General features: G+C 54.1%; 4 protein-coding genes across 5 annotated transcripts; 1 reads left to right on the forward strand and 3 right to left on the reverse strand.

The window, feature by feature from the left end:
* Positions 1 to 270: 270 nt before the first annotated feature.
* Positions 271 to 3310, reverse strand: IUM83_10828 (Pro-apoptotic serine protease; the record flags this gene model as incomplete). Its single annotated transcript, XM_067935347.1, has 2 exons — positions 271 to 2735; positions 2824 to 3310. The coding sequence occupies 2 exons, from the start codon at positions 3308 to 3310 to the stop codon at positions 271 to 273; spliced, it is 2952 nt and encodes a 983-aa protein (XP_067780625.1).
* Positions 3311 to 8851: 5541 nt separating this feature from the next.
* IUM83_10829 (uncharacterized protein) lies at positions 8852 to 9649 on the reverse strand (the record flags this gene model as incomplete). Its single annotated transcript, XM_067935348.1, has 1 exon — positions 8852 to 9649. The coding sequence occupies one exon, from the start codon at positions 9647 to 9649 to the stop codon at positions 8852 to 8854; it is 798 nt and encodes a 265-aa protein (XP_067780536.1).
* Positions 9650 to 10111: 462 nt separating this feature from the next.
* IUM83_10830 lies at positions 10112 to 13047 on the reverse strand (the record flags this gene model as incomplete). 2 transcript variants are annotated; one of them, XM_067935350.1, is made up of 8 exons in its annotated part: positions 10112 to 10339; positions 10414 to 10522; positions 10599 to 10680; positions 10766 to 10913; positions 10978 to 11046; positions 11118 to 12618; positions 12787 to 12902; positions 12976 to 13047. In XM_067935350.1, 8 exons carry the CDS (start codon positions 13045 to 13047, stop codon positions 10112 to 10114), a joined length of 2325 nt encoding a protein of 774 aa, XP_067780712.1. The 2 variants fall into 2 exon arrangements, with proteins under 2 accessions (XP_067780712.1, XP_067780711.1); XM_067935349.1 differs by having other exon boundaries at positions 10599 to 10683.
* A 318-nt stretch (positions 13048 to 13365) lies between these two features.
* IUM83_10831 (tRNA pseudouridine(54/55) synthase) lies at positions 13366 to 15391 on the forward strand (the record flags this gene model as incomplete). Its single annotated transcript, XM_067935351.1, has 8 exons — positions 13366 to 13466; positions 13550 to 13635; positions 13737 to 13963; positions 14059 to 14190; positions 14277 to 14673; positions 14740 to 14902; positions 14978 to 15248; positions 15335 to 15391. 8 exons carry the CDS (start codon positions 13366 to 13368, stop codon positions 15389 to 15391), a joined length of 1434 nt encoding a protein of 477 aa, XP_067780713.1.
* Between the last annotated feature and the right edge of the window lie 96 nt (positions 15392 to 15487).

Below are 15487 nucleotides of genomic sequence, written 5' to 3' on the forward strand. Positions count from 1 at the left end.
TGAACATTGGCAGCACCATATTCATCGCCAGGGTAGATGGCTGTCGTCGTTGGAAATTCTTCAAGTTGAACACCAACAGTGCCCATTGCTACGTCAAACGCTACTCGGCTTAGCCAGGAAGCTCACTAAGAATAGTGACATGAGGCGAGCACGCACCTGTGTAGTATATTTGAAAAGTGTTGCGTGTATGCTCAGCTTCGATTTGTACTCTATGTATTTCCCGTTTCTCGCTTGTTGGGGTTGAACGGACGCGGTGTTCTAGAAAGCCCACTACTTAATCACGGGGTGCTCCACGTACTTCCAATCCCATTCCTCTCTGCGGAGCTCGATCGTAGGCCAGTAGTGGTAGTCAGTCTTGAGAGTAAAAACCTTGGGCTTCGTGTTGATGGAAATGGTCTTGAGCCGCACGGATTCTCGGTTGCCCAGGCGTTCCACAACACGCAAAAAGTCGTCTAACGTGCGTGTCGACTCGCCGTTGACTTCCACGAGCCAAATCGTTGCTCGCAAACCATACTTGTGCGCCGGGGATCCATAGCACCACCGTGAGCAATATACGCCGCCTCCCTCTTCCGGAATGTATCCCAAGCTTGCAACGGCGTAGTGAGGGCTTTGAATAACAAGACCACACCAGACAATAACACGATCTGTGCCCATAGCGGAGAGCTGGGAAGTGTCGACAGTAACTTCCATTTCCTTCTGGTCTCGCACCACCAGAGCTTTCACTTCCGTTTTACCATCAACAGCGCCCTCTACGTCGGCATCACGCACCACGACTTGGCCATCGATTGCTAGAAGCAAGTCACCGCTCTCAAATTTTTCGGCACAATCTGTGCCAGCGGCACACCGCTTGATCCCAAGCACTTGCCGCTTGTCCTCGTAGCACATTCCCAGTTTCTGAATCCACGCATCGGAGAGACCAAGGCCCGAACGAGCCTTTGATAGTGAGTACGTCAGCAGTTGCGCCGGGAGGATATTCACTGAGCCTGGGATACGCGACGCTCGAAGTTCGTCGACGATGGGCCGAACAATGCGAACAGGAAGTCCGCGGAACACTTCCTTACGACCGGCGTTGTCTTGGTAGCTGAAAGAAAGCCAAAGAGCGTTTACAGCACCTGTGTCATCGATGAAGACGCCACCTACAGACTTCGTAATCCGGTCAAAGTGCAACACCTCAATGTTACACGCCTTGTAACGAGGAGGCTGGAAATCGCGAAGCACAAGGCGATCAAGCTTAGTAACCACAGACTTCATCGTGACCACGGTCCAGTTACTACTTAATCCAATATAATCGGCAGTTTCCCCAACTTCTAGTGGTTTTTCCGCCAACACAACGCTTTCGATGTGATTTGCAACAACACCCAAGGCCTTGGGGTCGTACTGAACAATGGAGAAGTTGTGGACGGGGTGCACAAACACCACTTTAGCGGGAACTTCAACGGTGGCGGCAATCGTAATCAGTACGTCTCCGAGTGCAATGGGCACGGTGTTCTGATCCACAAGTACGAAGCCTTGTTCTGCATCGACCACAACGCCCATTCCGTGGTAGCTCGAGCTCGAGATACCATCAATCATGTAGGGGATATCAAAAGAAACCATCACCAGCGACAGCAGTGTCTTCTTGCCCAGCGCGTTTCCTCCAGGGAAGCTCAACGGCGCTGGAGCAAATGTCGGGTTTGAATTCGCAGTGCTCGCAAGCGACGATTGGTCACCGCTAGACGTGTCCTGAATGTACGACTTGGAATACCACAGCCCGTCTTCATCGTTACGCGTACACATCTGCATTGGGAACCAAAGACGATCCATCATGATAAAGGCCGTGCGCACGCGATGGCGATCGCGAATCATGAAGTAGCGTAACACTGTGCGGAAGCCGTTCGGCAACGAAGCCATAACGCGCGCGAAGTCATCTAACGTTGGTGTGGGTTGTCCAGCCACGGATGTGATGATGCAGGGCTGAGCCAGGTGGGCCTTCATGAACATGTGCCCTGCTTGGGCCAAATAAACACCTCCTACAGGTAACGACGCGTTGCGGGCTTGCTGGTAGGAGAGTGCATGCACGATGCCTCCTCCGATTTCGAGATATCTGTCCGGCGTGATCGAATGCAGGTCCTGGATGCTCAGCGTAGTCGTGTACTGCTCATCTCCGCGCTGGAACTGGGCTTCGACAGTCTCTCCAACGTGAGAGTCCAAGAAGTCCTCAATCTTCAGAAAGGTCGCTCCATACTGGCCAGAGAATTGAATGAGCACATCGCCCGTGCGCAGCTTGTCGTGCGCTGGTCCTCCCTGAATGACCTGGTCCACGACCAGCATGCCTGTCTCCTGAGGGAACTGCTGTCGCACCAGCGCCTCCGTCTCTCCTGACAGCCCGAGGCGTCGCACTTCGTCGAACGCCGTGTGGCGGAAAATGGTCTGGATCGTGCCGCGCGGGACCGGCTGGCCCTGCTGGATGAGTCCGAGCACACGCACGACGCGATCCAGCGGCAGGTAGAAGGACGACGCCGCCTTCTTGGCCCCGCCGGCATTCAGCGCGATCGCGCAGCCGTCAATGTTGAGCACGGGGGAGCCGCTGGATCCACCGCTGGTGCTGCTGGCCGCCGCGAAGTAGAACGTGTTGAAGTCATTGTACGTGCTCGAGCCGTAGGACGGCGCGTCGCGGTCCATCTTGGCCAGGATTCCAGGCAGGATCGACAGCTTCTCCCCGGCGTCGTTGCCCACCACGCGGATCTCCGCGCCAACTGCAGCGCCACAACGTAAAAAAATAAATACAATTAGTTAGTAAAATAACAATGAAAAAAATAAAATAAAATGGGTAAAACAGCTCACTCTTGGCCGCCTCGGGGCGCAGCGGGATCTCGTGCAGCTGCAGGAACTTGACCTTCCTCGGGTCGAAGCGGAAGAAGCCGAAGTCGTGCACGGGGTCGCGGTACACCGGCACGAGGTCCACCTCCTCCTTGTTGAGGAAGATGGCGTCGGCCACCACGGGCCCGGGCGTCACCACGTGGCGGTTGGTCAGGATGAGTCCGCGCTGCAGGTCCACCACGAAGCCCGTGGCCACGCTGAAGCTGGCGCCGTTGCCGTCGAAGGCGCGCACGCTCAGCAGGCGGATGCTCACGATGGCGCGCATGCACTTCTCCAGGCTCTGCAGCCAGCGCTTCGACTCGCCCGCGGCCGCCGCGTCCACGCCGAAGCCGTTGAGCTGGAAGCTGTTGCTGCTGCTGCTGTCTGTGCTGCTGGTGGCCGAGGCGTCCAGCGGGGCGGAGGGCTGCAGCATCGGCTCGTCGAGCGGCTGCGGCTGCGTCTGGTCCTCCATGGCGCGGGTCACTTGCTGGCCGGAGAGCGGATTGGAGAGTGAAGGCTGATTGATCCCAAGAGATGGGCGGCAGACGGCTTGCGTGCACAACAAAAACTGAAGCAACGTTAAGTACGATCGTCGAACAACACGGCGTGGCCCACATCAAATATTTTCGGTGTGGGCGCTTTCCATTGGTCAGTTCACTTCAACAACGGTAGGTCAGTCTCTCTGTAAAGCTGAACCTTGTGTACAGCTGAAGTTGGTGATGGATGCTCTATTCATCCTTAAAACTAATTGGAGAAATCCCGTGATTAATAAAGGGGAAATCCCAAATTACGTCCGAAATTTTAAACTAAGTCCGTAAGAGAGCCGTAACCACCATAATAGAAGGCGGCGTGCACCAAGCGTACCTTGTGATAAAACTCGTATAACAAGCACACAGATCGAGTGCACACCACCATAATACTTCTACAATCCCTCCGGTAAGATGGTTGGCTGCCTTCGCGAAATCAAGGTACCGTTCTAAGAACTACAGACAAGAAACTGACAAAGCGCTTGCCAACGGTTCATCGACGACGGTGAAGACGTACCTATGGCATGAGAGGGAAGTCCGCGGTTGCAGGGTGCTCGTCCAGCGCCCTACTACTCCGTTTTACAGCGGTTCTCTCTCCTTTACAGTAGTGTACACCTTTTGTAGTATGTACTTGTATGCAAAATGTGCCGTGCATACAAAACCATCAATGGTATCGCTGCTATAATATAGCAGCAGATACATATTATGAACTTGTAGCAATGTGACGGATCAGCACGTCAATACAATCGCAGTGGTATACAGTCGAAGTACTCTTAGTTTCCCTCTGGTCTAAACGTTCAGTGGCTGGCTACCTAACATTCACGGCGGGCAGTAATTTAGCGCAATATGCACTTACAGTATTAGTGCACGCTCCCGTTAAATACGCCTGACGGGAATTAGTTCAAAATTACGGACGTTATTTGGAATTTCCCCTTTTGTTTTTGGTAAATCGGACTTTCATAACTAAGGCGCGCATACGTTTTTGGCTTTCCGCTTTATCAAAGTCGATTTCCCTCTTGAAGTCCATGGCCGCGTGATCTCTTGAGCAACGTCCCCAATCGACACCTCGTTCTCCTTGTCCACCGACATCGGCGGCTCCATACTGTCATTCCCTCTCGCGGTAGATATCTTGCTGCCCACCACCACCACCACCACGACGTTTGTGTTGCGTCTGTAATACTGGGTGGTATTGAGCAAACGGACAAGAAACGCAAAAGTTTTCATACAAAAATGAAGTCAGACGCCAACGAATTCAAGAGAATCATGCTTTTTTGCCAAGTCCCAGTAACGCCAGAATTGCGTGGCTATTAGCAGGCATCTCAGGACCCAACTATCCAGGTTCTCTTGCCAGGTCCCAACAACGCCACCTCGCTTCTCGCAGCAGAAGAACTGGCCTGTGAACGCCGGTGTGGACAAGATCATCTCCGCGCTGGAGCCCGTGCAGGTGTCGTACCCGACGGTGTCGACGGCGGACCGGATCGAACTGGCGGGCCACGTGGCCCTTGACGACGCCAGCAACGTGACCATCGACTTCGTGGGTGCAACCAACAGGAACGGCGCGGAGATCCTGGCCCCGCGTGAGAATACAACTCGACACTGACCTCCGTGCTCGACAACATCAAGATTCTGGGTGTGTCTCCGTACGAGGCGGTGACTCTGGCTGGCCGTTCGCGCAACGTGGCGCAGCAGAAGGCGCCGGGCTATAGCGGCTCGTACAGCAGCGACTCGCTCACGCTGTCGAACGGATAATTTCAGGTGCTCCTGAACGAGACGTGGACCGAGGTACCCGTCGGAGAAGGAGTACAAGGCGGGAGAGCAAGGACGTGTACATGATGGACACGGCTGACCACTTCAACGCGAGCAGCCACTAAGCAGGGCGGTGGCGCGTATAAGGTATCCTAGTCGATAAATACCGTTGACCCTGCACTCCCCAGTAGCATAATTAAAGCGAAGTTTCTATGATCGACTGGTTGCTTGCCTTTCTTTCATTCATCAGCGTGATGGCACTCTTCTCACTCGTAGAGGTTCTGTTCATAGTGGTCTGACATAGGCGCCGTGGCCCAGCGCAATGTGGACCAAACTTATTTACTCTCTTTGGCGCTTGCTGAGCAAGGTAGGCGGCTCTTTTGGGGTCAGCGGTGATGTTCGCGCGACAACCACCAACTTCGGGATCGCCCATTCACGCCAACTCAACAGGCACAGGCAGAAACAGAGAGGCTGTGTAGCTTAGAAGCAGAACTTACTTCATGATAAAATCCAGAGCTTCTCCGTGCTTTAGCACGGCTTAGTACTAGTAGTAGTTTCCAGGAGGTAAGATACTGTCATGCAAACCTTGTATTGACGTAGTCTGATGGACTTCTGTATTAATACATTCGTTTTACTCGGATTGGAGAGTGTGATCAGACTGAGGCGTTGATACGCTTGTACCTCGGTAGCGCATTCTTCATTGGAGAAACTAAGAGAACGGACGAGCCAACTCGAGGTTTCGCGTAAACTGCTCATCGTTGAAGGGAGCTGCTGGAAAATCACCTTGGCTTAGTGCACTACGTGCAGCTTCAGTCAACTGCTCCCACATGATGAGGTCCTGAAACTCACCATCGACGCTGGTCAAACCCAACACCAGCTCGCTTTCGATATCTCCCGGCACATATGCGAGCATGGGACTTGTCCCGCTGAAATACTTGGCAAAGGGCTCGTCACACCAGGTTTTATGGCACGCTGGTGGACCATCCTTCTTATATGCAAACGCACCGTCCACACCCATAGTTGACACAGCAAGGATCTTCGGACTCTCAACAGCAGGATTGTCGAGCCACACAACTGCGGAAATCGATTTGTGCCGTTCGTTCTTCGGCACCCATCCGGTGCCTTCTAAACCTTGGTCCTTGGGGAAATACCACGTGTACATGATAGCCCAGAGACCGTTGTTTCACGCAGCTCGACCGTACACTTGCGAGCCCAGACCTGAGCCCTTGCAATCGCCATCGGCTTTTCCGGTTGGTTTCAACCCCCCACTCGTTTCACCCGCAGCATTCACGGCGGGGTACGGGTGGCAGTTTTCAACGATGGCGAGAATCGGTTTGAATTTGACTGCAGCCTTCTCGGACACGGTTACGGGCTCGGGTTGTGCAAATGGCTGGACCTTGTCGTGCCCGATTCTAACCGATCCCACAGACCCGAACACAGTGGCGACGATAGCCGTGAAGAGAAGTTGGCGTAGATTTATGATCGTGTTTGCAGATGGACGGTTACTTTGAAAGTGAGCTGAGGTCTAAAGCGCAAGTTGCAATCGCTTTGAAGGTGCTACCGGCTCTTTACTCACAATCTGGAGCACCCAACTTTTCTGAATCCATACGGCTTAATCACTTTTAGTATATATAGTTTGAATTACGTCATATTACTAATATTATTAGTAAAATAATAACGTACCACCCTGGGGATGACTACCTATTTTAATTAGAATTACGAAGTATCTAGTTATGGCGACATATTAAATATGTGTCCCGCGAGTGCACAAGTGCTATCTTGAATAATATAATAATTATCAGCTCGTGTAGGGGCTGGGCTGACCGAGCGCGGAGCAACAAATCTTTTCGTGGTCAAAATGTGATTTCATGACCATACGTAGAGCAAAAACTTTTCATCACCATACACTGCTCACGGGAACGAGCACGAGCAGCTAAAATCTCAAGAGCGCGCTGCAGCTGCTCGTTTCAAATCGATTTAGAGAAGGGAGCGAGAACGCCAGGTGTACCCTTCGTAAAAGTTGAATTTTAAAGTGTCAGCAACCATAGGCGACTCGCTCTTCGTCAAAACATTTGCGATGACAATCCCGGGTTAATTGCTTGGTCAACACTGTTGACACACTTCCCATCCCACAACCTATCCTCCTTTTACAGCCGACTTCCGTATTCCAGCATGCCCACCACCCATGACGTCATCGTAAGGCGGCCAGACCATCGTATTGGGAAATTTTCATTACTATATATACTGTGTGCTGGTGGTGGACAGAAGACCATTCTTTCTAGCTCTTTAACCCACACGTCCCCTTCTTCTTTTTGTTTTCGGTAAAATGATACAGCATGGAACTGAGCTGCCACTGAAGAAAAAAAAAATATTTACAGTGCTCCTCCCCGTTACGCGCATTGGACACCTATCTTATTAGAACTACCGTATAATCGTAGCCCTTGTCGACGTTTAGTCGTTGGCGACACCTTAATCTAGTCATAGTGATTAGAGAGGTTTCGAAATTGTGTTTTATTACCAGTACCCTCATAGCGGTAACAGTGAAACCCGTGTCGATTTTTTTAGTTTTCGGAGGTTCACTATCCTCACATTTTGCGTACTGGAGAATACTCAATAATACCGTTCACTACGATACGGTGGAGATGAGACACAGCAGAAGCGACAGCACTAAGCACGCTTCAGTGTCCGCGCGCTCCTCAAGATTTGCATCACCGGCGCCGTGCACGTAGTATCTCAAACGTACCCAGGAGTAGCTTAACCCAATTCTGGGCCGTTTTCGCAGTGAGATTGTTGCGCGAGAAGTCGTCCGATGCCTTTAGGACGTCTGCCACGTGCTGCCACGTCTCCATTACTTTGCCGTAGCCGCCATTTTAGGGGTCGTCAGCGATAATTTGTTTCAGCAGCACGCATCATCGGCGTCCGTGAAGTTCTTGCGCTTGCCGTCCACCATTGCAACGCGTTCAGAAAGAAGCAACGTGCTGTGGTTCTGTTTGTGCGAGCAGACCGCAAGAATTGGATGGTGGTGAGGCAAGTGAAAGTTGTCACCAGATGTTGCGTTTTCACTAAGATTTTGTAATGATTGCACGCAGTTCGTAAAAACTGTGCTTGCCGCTCACGGTGAGTTTGTCATCGAACGACATCCAGCTACATTCACGCTACATTAGGCAACATTAGCGTCATGGCACACAATATGCACCTCTACCAGGCAGTCATGATTGTCATTGTGCAACTTACTGTTTAGCAGCACGAAAGAAGTAAAAAAAAACAATGTAGACGACGCAAAGCAAGTTGCAAAGGCAAGCAAGCGTAGGCAAATACCCCTTAAGCCCCCAACCTGTTTTAAACAACGTTTTTGGTGGTACTGTAGCAGTAGTGAAAGCCCGGTCTGCAGTTTTCATATAGGATCGATTGTTCTTACGCGCCATGGGTTCTACAATGGAAGGAAACATTATGCGGCCATGTACTACAGACTCCGGCAAGCGCCGAAAGCAATACAAGACGGTTACCGTGGCGTATGTTTAATATAACGCCCAAGTAAACGCTTTGCGTTTTTAACGGCCTCCAAACGAAATTTGTTTTAAACTACGGACTCCAAACCGGATTTCCCAAAATATTTTGGTGGCGCTAAGTACGATTACCAACCACCATGGGGTGGTCCACATCAAAACTTGTCCATGTGCTCGTATTCCATTGGTCAGTTCACTTCAACAACGGCAACGTCTGATCCTCCATCCTCTGCCTTACGACGTGAACCGCGGGGGCGTCGTCTCCTCCTCCTGGCGCTTCGACATCTTCTGGATCGTCTCCTTGCGCTCAGCACCACCTTCCTCCACCACCTTGCGCTCCTCCGGTGTCGCGGGGTCGGTGGGCTCCGCCGCTGGCCCCTGCTTCAGCTGCTCCATCGTCGTGTCCGGCTTGTACTCGATGCCGAAGGCCTCGTACACGCTGCGCTCGCGGTCCTCCAGCCACTTGGCCTGCTCTTCGTCCTCGGCGCGGCCGAACGGCGTCTCAAGCCACGCCTGCTCGAACTCCTCGGGGCTGCCGCTCGAGCAGACGGTCTCGTGCCCACCCTCGTCCTGTGTGTTGGAGCGCTGCCACACCTGCTTGAGCTTCTTGCCGTCGATCTCGCGCTCGTGCGTCGCCTTCAGACGCCCCGTCGAGTCCTCGTAGCGGCGGCGAGCAGTGCCGATGCGGTGGCCGCCGTGGTCCAGCACCGTCGAGTAGCTGTACGAGTACGACGTGTACGAAGGGTGCGGCACCGAGCCTTCTGCGCCAGTCGAAGGCTCCTTCTTGTCCAGCGCAGCTTCCTTTCCTTCCTTCTCGGGTGCGTCACCTGCTGCTGTAGATGCAGCTTCCGGCGTAGAGTTCTTTGCTTCCTGGGGCTTCCTGATCGGCAGATCCTTGAAAAAGTCTTCATCGTCGTGATGCACAGCCGGGATCATGCTGGGCGAGAACGCAGCAAATGGCGGGAAGCGAGGCGAGAATACTCGGCGAGCCATTACCTCCATGTCCATGAGCGATTGCTCCAGCGACGCCATGGGATACCAGAACGACGGCTGCACTCGATCCCACACATGGATAACCCGACGAGACCGCAGGCCGCGCGTGCTACCTGCGAGCGCCGTTGCAGGCAAAGTCGCAGTCGAGCCAGTCAGCATTCGGCTCCACATGACGAACTCAACGCCAGTATCTCCGCTCTTGGAGGAAAATGCTCAAGTGAGGCTCAACAACACTGGGTGCTGGACAAAAACGCAGAAATGGGACGCTGAAGTGACAGTTGAATTTCCTTAGCGCAACACCTACATCGATGTGAACAGGGGGATGGGGAGACAATTTCTTCTTGTACACTCGCTGCCAAGGAGCCAGGCACAATTCTAAAGCCACCACCGCGTTGCACGGCTCATAAGGCCGGGTCAGTTCGTGTCTCCCCTGTCCTCGTACCTTTTTTTCCTCTAAACAAACTGCCGCTTGAACCTTTCTCGTTATTTCCCACACGCCAGTTAGGCCATCAGATTGTTGCCGCAGCTTCGGCAGAAGCGCGCCTGCTCTGGATTCTGTGTCGAGCACGAGCTGCAAAGTCCGGGCTTGCGCTTGGGCTTACTCTTGAACGCGCTCTTTTTCTTCTTCGGCTCCGGCTTCGGTTCTTCAATGGGGCGCTCAATCAAATACGACCCTGGTACGTAGCCGCGTTGGTTCCTTAATTCCACTAGCCACCAGCCATCGTCATCCTATCGCACGAAAACAATGTCACAAACTTTGTTTAGCAATGGTAATAACTTATGAGGTTTGCTTCGCAGCTTACCTTTTGGAGGATACCGACTTCGTCGCCCGGATAAATAGTCAATTGTGTGTCATCCTGGGCGTCGAACCGATAGCCAGCAATACCCTTGGACACAGCAGTCATGTTCTCTCTGCGATTTAATCATTATTATCAAGAAAAATAAGTCAGTCGACATACACATTCGGCTGTATCCGAGTTTTACGTACGGGAAGCTGGGTTCATCCACCGCAATTGCCTCGTGTTTGCACTTAGCGCAAACGGCCTGGCCTTCGTGCTCGAAGAAACTCTCTGCTGGACGATAAAGAAAGCACAAACAGGTCTGTGTTGGTATTGGGAGACTCACACGCCAATCCGGTCGAATTGCGGAGAGTACCTGAAAGGGAAGAGCTACATTGGTAGCACACAAAGCAGTCGGGGTGGTAAAGGTGGTCGAGGGCCTTAACCACTTTTCCTTTAAGAACCTTGTCGCATCGATGGCATTTCTTGCCAAAACGAGCCTGGTAGCATCCTTGATGAAACGCCTGCAGCGAGTACGATTTCAGTTAACCGAGCGGATACCATAAGGAAAAACTACACAATACATACCTGGTTGTCCTTCTCTGCGTAACCATCATCTTCCGCAATAACACGGGTACAGTGGCTGCATTTGAAGCACTGTTGTTAACGCAGACGAATCATTGTTAGGCGCTGTCGTATGTGTTTCACTCCACTGTTCACACACGTACCTCGTAGTGAAAGTACTGATTCAGAGCACCAACGGCTTCTCCCTCCAGAACTTGACCACATCCACCGCACAGCTCACGATCATCCTCATCTTCCGAGAAGGTCTCTTCGTTTTCGTTCACTGTTCTCTCGATGGTAGAACGCCGCGGTCTAGCTCGCTCCGCAGCTCCTTCCGAGATGCCGCTTAGATCGGACAAACGGTCGCTGTAAGACTCGAGGTCAAGTACCTCCGATAAGCGTAGCGACTCCCTTTGACCGCTACCCATGTATCCAGCGTACTCGCCATCGCTAAGGATCGAGTCGAGGTCCGACACCTCGGAAATTCGTCCATTCTGACCTGAGATGTCGATAGGTGTGGCCTCCAAATCAAATTCGTCAAGGTTCGACGTGCTGGATCGGAGGCTGTCAATTCCAGACCGACCATGGCCATTCGCAACAGCAGCCGCGGCAGCTCTTTGCTGCGCTTCCGCCTCTGCTGCCTCTCTCTCCGCTTGTGCACGCGCGGCCGCAGCCGCTTCGGCCTCCGCCTTTGCCTTTGCGCGAGCAGCCTCTTCAGCAGCCTGCTGCGCCTCGCGCGCTTCTCGCTCCTTCTTCTCCTCAAGCGCCCGAGCCGCAGCAAGGGCAGCCTCCTTCTCCGCCTTCGCTTTTGCTGCAGCCCGCTCGCGCTCCAGCGCGGCTTCTCTCTCCTCCCTCTCTTTCCGCTCCTTCTCGGCAACGCAGTCACCACAGACAAGAAGGTCGTTTTCCAACTTCGCTCCTGCTTCCTTCGACTGCTTGCTGCAAACCGAGCAAACCATGCACAGCTTGTGGAACGCGCCATCACCAGCCCGGTACACTCGGCCCAAGATTTCCTTGTCGCAAACAAAGCAGTGGTTAACGCCCTTGGCGCAGTCCGCGTGGTACGCCTTCTTCTTGATCAGAGTAAAGTCCTCGTCCTCCTCGATCGATTCGCGGCAGCCCTTGCACAGCAAGCAGATTTCGTGGAAAATCTGGTCCTTGCACACCTTCGTGCGGCCCAGAATGGTCTCCTTGCAGGCGTAGCACTTGCGCAGTTTGCGCACCTCACCGGGTTTAAACTCGGTGCCGCCGGACTTGGCATCCGCCCTTGCCGGTCCGTTCGGCGGCTTGGGCGCGCACGAGTCCGCGATCGCGAGGGCTTCAAGTCCCAGCGGGGACTGGTACTCCACGCCCGCCTCCGCTCCCTGCGCGGCGCCTCCGGCGCTCTGCTGCAGCTCCATGAACCTCTGGTTGGAGGCCTCTCGCGCCGCCAGGATCGCGGCGTCCGTGATGGGGATGATGGGGTTCTCAATGTGCAGGTACGAGCCGGGCACGAGGCCCTTCTCGCCGTCCTTGATGACGAACCACCAGCCGTCGCTGTCCTTGCGCACCACGTCCACCTCGTCGCCCTTGGCCAGCGCCAGCTGCGTGCTCGGGTCCTGCGGCACGAAGTTGAACCGCGCCTCCGCCTGCTCCTTGCGCGCGGGCTCCGGCACGGGCTGCACCCTGCAGCAAGCAGCACACAACAACAGCAAGAGAAACAACCACCAGACAACGAGGAGACCACGCGACCGCACGACACGAGGGAGTGGAGTGGAGTCAACACACATAGAGAGAGAGAGATCCACGGTCAGACGTCTGCAAGGTCTCCACAGCAGCAGCAGGTAGACGCACCCCATCATCTTGATGCGCGCCGCCGCCGTGAAGGCCGTGGGCACGGCCGGCACGCTCATCTGGTCGCCTCCGGGCACCTTGGACGCCGTCTTCCACGGGTTCTCCTGGGTCGTCACCTGCACGTGCGTACATCGTCAGCTAACGGCCGTCGCGTCGCTCGTCTCGTCCCCCTCCGCACTGCCAACGCACCGCCTTCTCGCCGCACTTGCCGCACGCGTCCGCCTCCACGAAGTCCCCGCACTTGGGGCAGAAGCTGGGCATGGCTGTCACTGGCTGCTCGTGTGTGTGTCTGTCCGCCGCGCGGCGTGTGGGCAACTGGGCGCTCGCTCGCGTTCCCCCCTTCGGCTGCTGCTTGACGACGCTGCGTGCCACCACGTCGTCGGCTGTAATCGCAATAAGAGAGAGCCGGGGCTTGGGGGCGGTGAGTAATAGAGAGATTTGTATGCGCGGGCGAGGCGGCGATTGGTGCAAAAAACCCTACTCAACGATTCGCCAAAATAACCAACGTCGCAGGCGATTTCGCTAAACGTTGGCGTTGTTTTGACTGGCGCCGAGCGGCTGATGCTCGAGCTCTCCGGGATGAGGCTGTGCGCCCGCGGCCTGCTGCGCGCGAGGGAGCTGGGCGTGTGCGCACGCTGCTGCCTGCGCTTCGCCGACGTCGCGGACCAGGACGTCTACGCGTGCGCGACTAACGTTAGCAGCCCCAGCTGCCAGCCGTGTACTCACCTTCAGCTGTGTGTCGCGTGGATATTAAACGCTGCAGCTGCGCGGAGGACGAGCTCGAGGATGCAATTCGTGTGTTCATCAAGGAGAGCGGCACGCTGGATGCTGAGCTGAAGCAGGTCTCGGGTGCGTGGAAATGATGGATACATATAACGTTCGTTAACGTTGCAATGCAGCTAATGTTTTTTTTATTATTGATACATGTATTATTGTTATTTTTTTATTAGGATGCACGTGCTGTCTGGGTGTGCTGAGCGGTGCGTTCCACGAGAAGGTCCTGGCCGAGGTGCAGCGCTTGGCGGACGGGGCCGACTACGACGTCAAGGCCTTCTCGCTCAACATCAAGCTGCCCAGCGTCGTGCTGTTGCGCGAGTACGCGCTGCTGCATTGCCTGCGCGCGGAGGTGGAGGACTTCCCGCGGAAGACGCCGTTCGACATGAAGGACGTGCTCAAGGTGCGGAGATCGTTCGTATCCAGTAGAATAGGTGGCGATGACAAACTGGGGACGACTCGATGCTCACCATCGTTGCTGCTGTGGGAATTGGACAGTCCTTCCTGGCGCCGTCCGTTGCGCGGATGCTCAAGAACGCCGAGTGCGCGAGCAAGAGCGAGTTTTCGGTGCTGATCGACGTCAAGCACGACGAATCCGCCGACGAAGTGCGCCAAATCCCGGCCATTAAGGTGCGAGAGAGAGAGCAGTTTGGTGGTATTCGCCATACTCGAGCTAACGCTAATGTTTAATCGTTACCGACTTTTACTTCACACAGAAACAGCTAGAGGGGACGCGGAAGCGCGGTCGTGGTCCGCCGCCGGTCTTTGATGGATTCGGCGCGGTTTCCCGAGCTCTGGCAGCGCTGTCGTCCATGCCAGACACGATCAAAAGTCCACCCGCTCGTCTTACAACTGAACCTAGCGCTGTGGTCACGTTCGAACGCGACTCCGTTTACATGCAGGGACGATACCTCAAGTTCCAGCGTGGGCTAAGCCAGACGCCGTGGGTTCTGGACGGCGAGCGAATGGGTGAATCGTCGGTGGAGGAGTGCATCGGAGACATCGCTCTGCCGTTCTTTCGGGGATCAGGCTACAAGTTCCACACGGCTGGGCGCGAAGATGTCGATGTGCGTATGCTCGGAAATGGAAGGCCGTTCATCTTGGAGATTCTGGGTAAGGAACAATTAAATGCAGGATTCGACTCGTACCAGCATCTGACCCCGATTCTTTTGTTTGCAGATGCAAAGAAAGCGTATCTGGACCAGTCCAAGTACGACCAGATCCAGAAGGCTGTGAACGATGCCAACAATGGCGCTGTTGAAATTGTCAACGTAAAGAGTTCTACCAAGGACTATTTTGCTGGGCTTCAAGCGGGGGCTGACTCGAAGAAGAAGACGTATTGGTACGGTTTTTGTTGCTGATACCTTAATTATCATTTCCAGGCTTACGCTGACGATTGTTTGCCACGTACTGCTAGCTGCGTTGTGTGGTCGGAAGGAGTGTTGACGCCGGAGTTGGTAGCGAAGATCGATGTCATTCAAGATCTCACCATCCAGCAACAAACCCCCATTCGCGTACTGCACCGTAGAACGCTGATGACGCGGCCGAAAATCATTCATGCGGCCAAGTGTGAAGTGCTGAACAAGCACTACATGCTGTTGCGTCTTACAACGTCTGCCGGAACGTACGTGAAGGAGTTCGTGCACGGTGATCGTGGTCGCACCAACCCCAATGTTGCGTCGATTTTGGTATGTCCTGAAAATGTGCATGAGCAGCTTGCACGTGCTGATTGATTTACGGGACACTCATATCTCTTTCTGTTATCACTTTGTAGGGCTGCGACGCTGACATTATCCAGCTTGACGTCGAGAGTCTTATTGATGCCCAGTAAGCATATGCTATCATGGTCAACGATCCCTAGAGTTTCCAACCCAATACATAGAGATATCTTCTGTAGCGCTATCTTCAAACTCATTTGCGTTCTCGG

Source organism: Phytophthora cinnamomi (assembly GCF_018691715.1).
Source record: "Phytophthora cinnamomi strain GKB4 chromosome Unknown Contig126, whole genome shotgun sequence".
NCBI lineage: Eukaryota > Oomycota > Peronosporomycetes > Peronosporales > Peronosporaceae > Phytophthora > Phytophthora cinnamomi.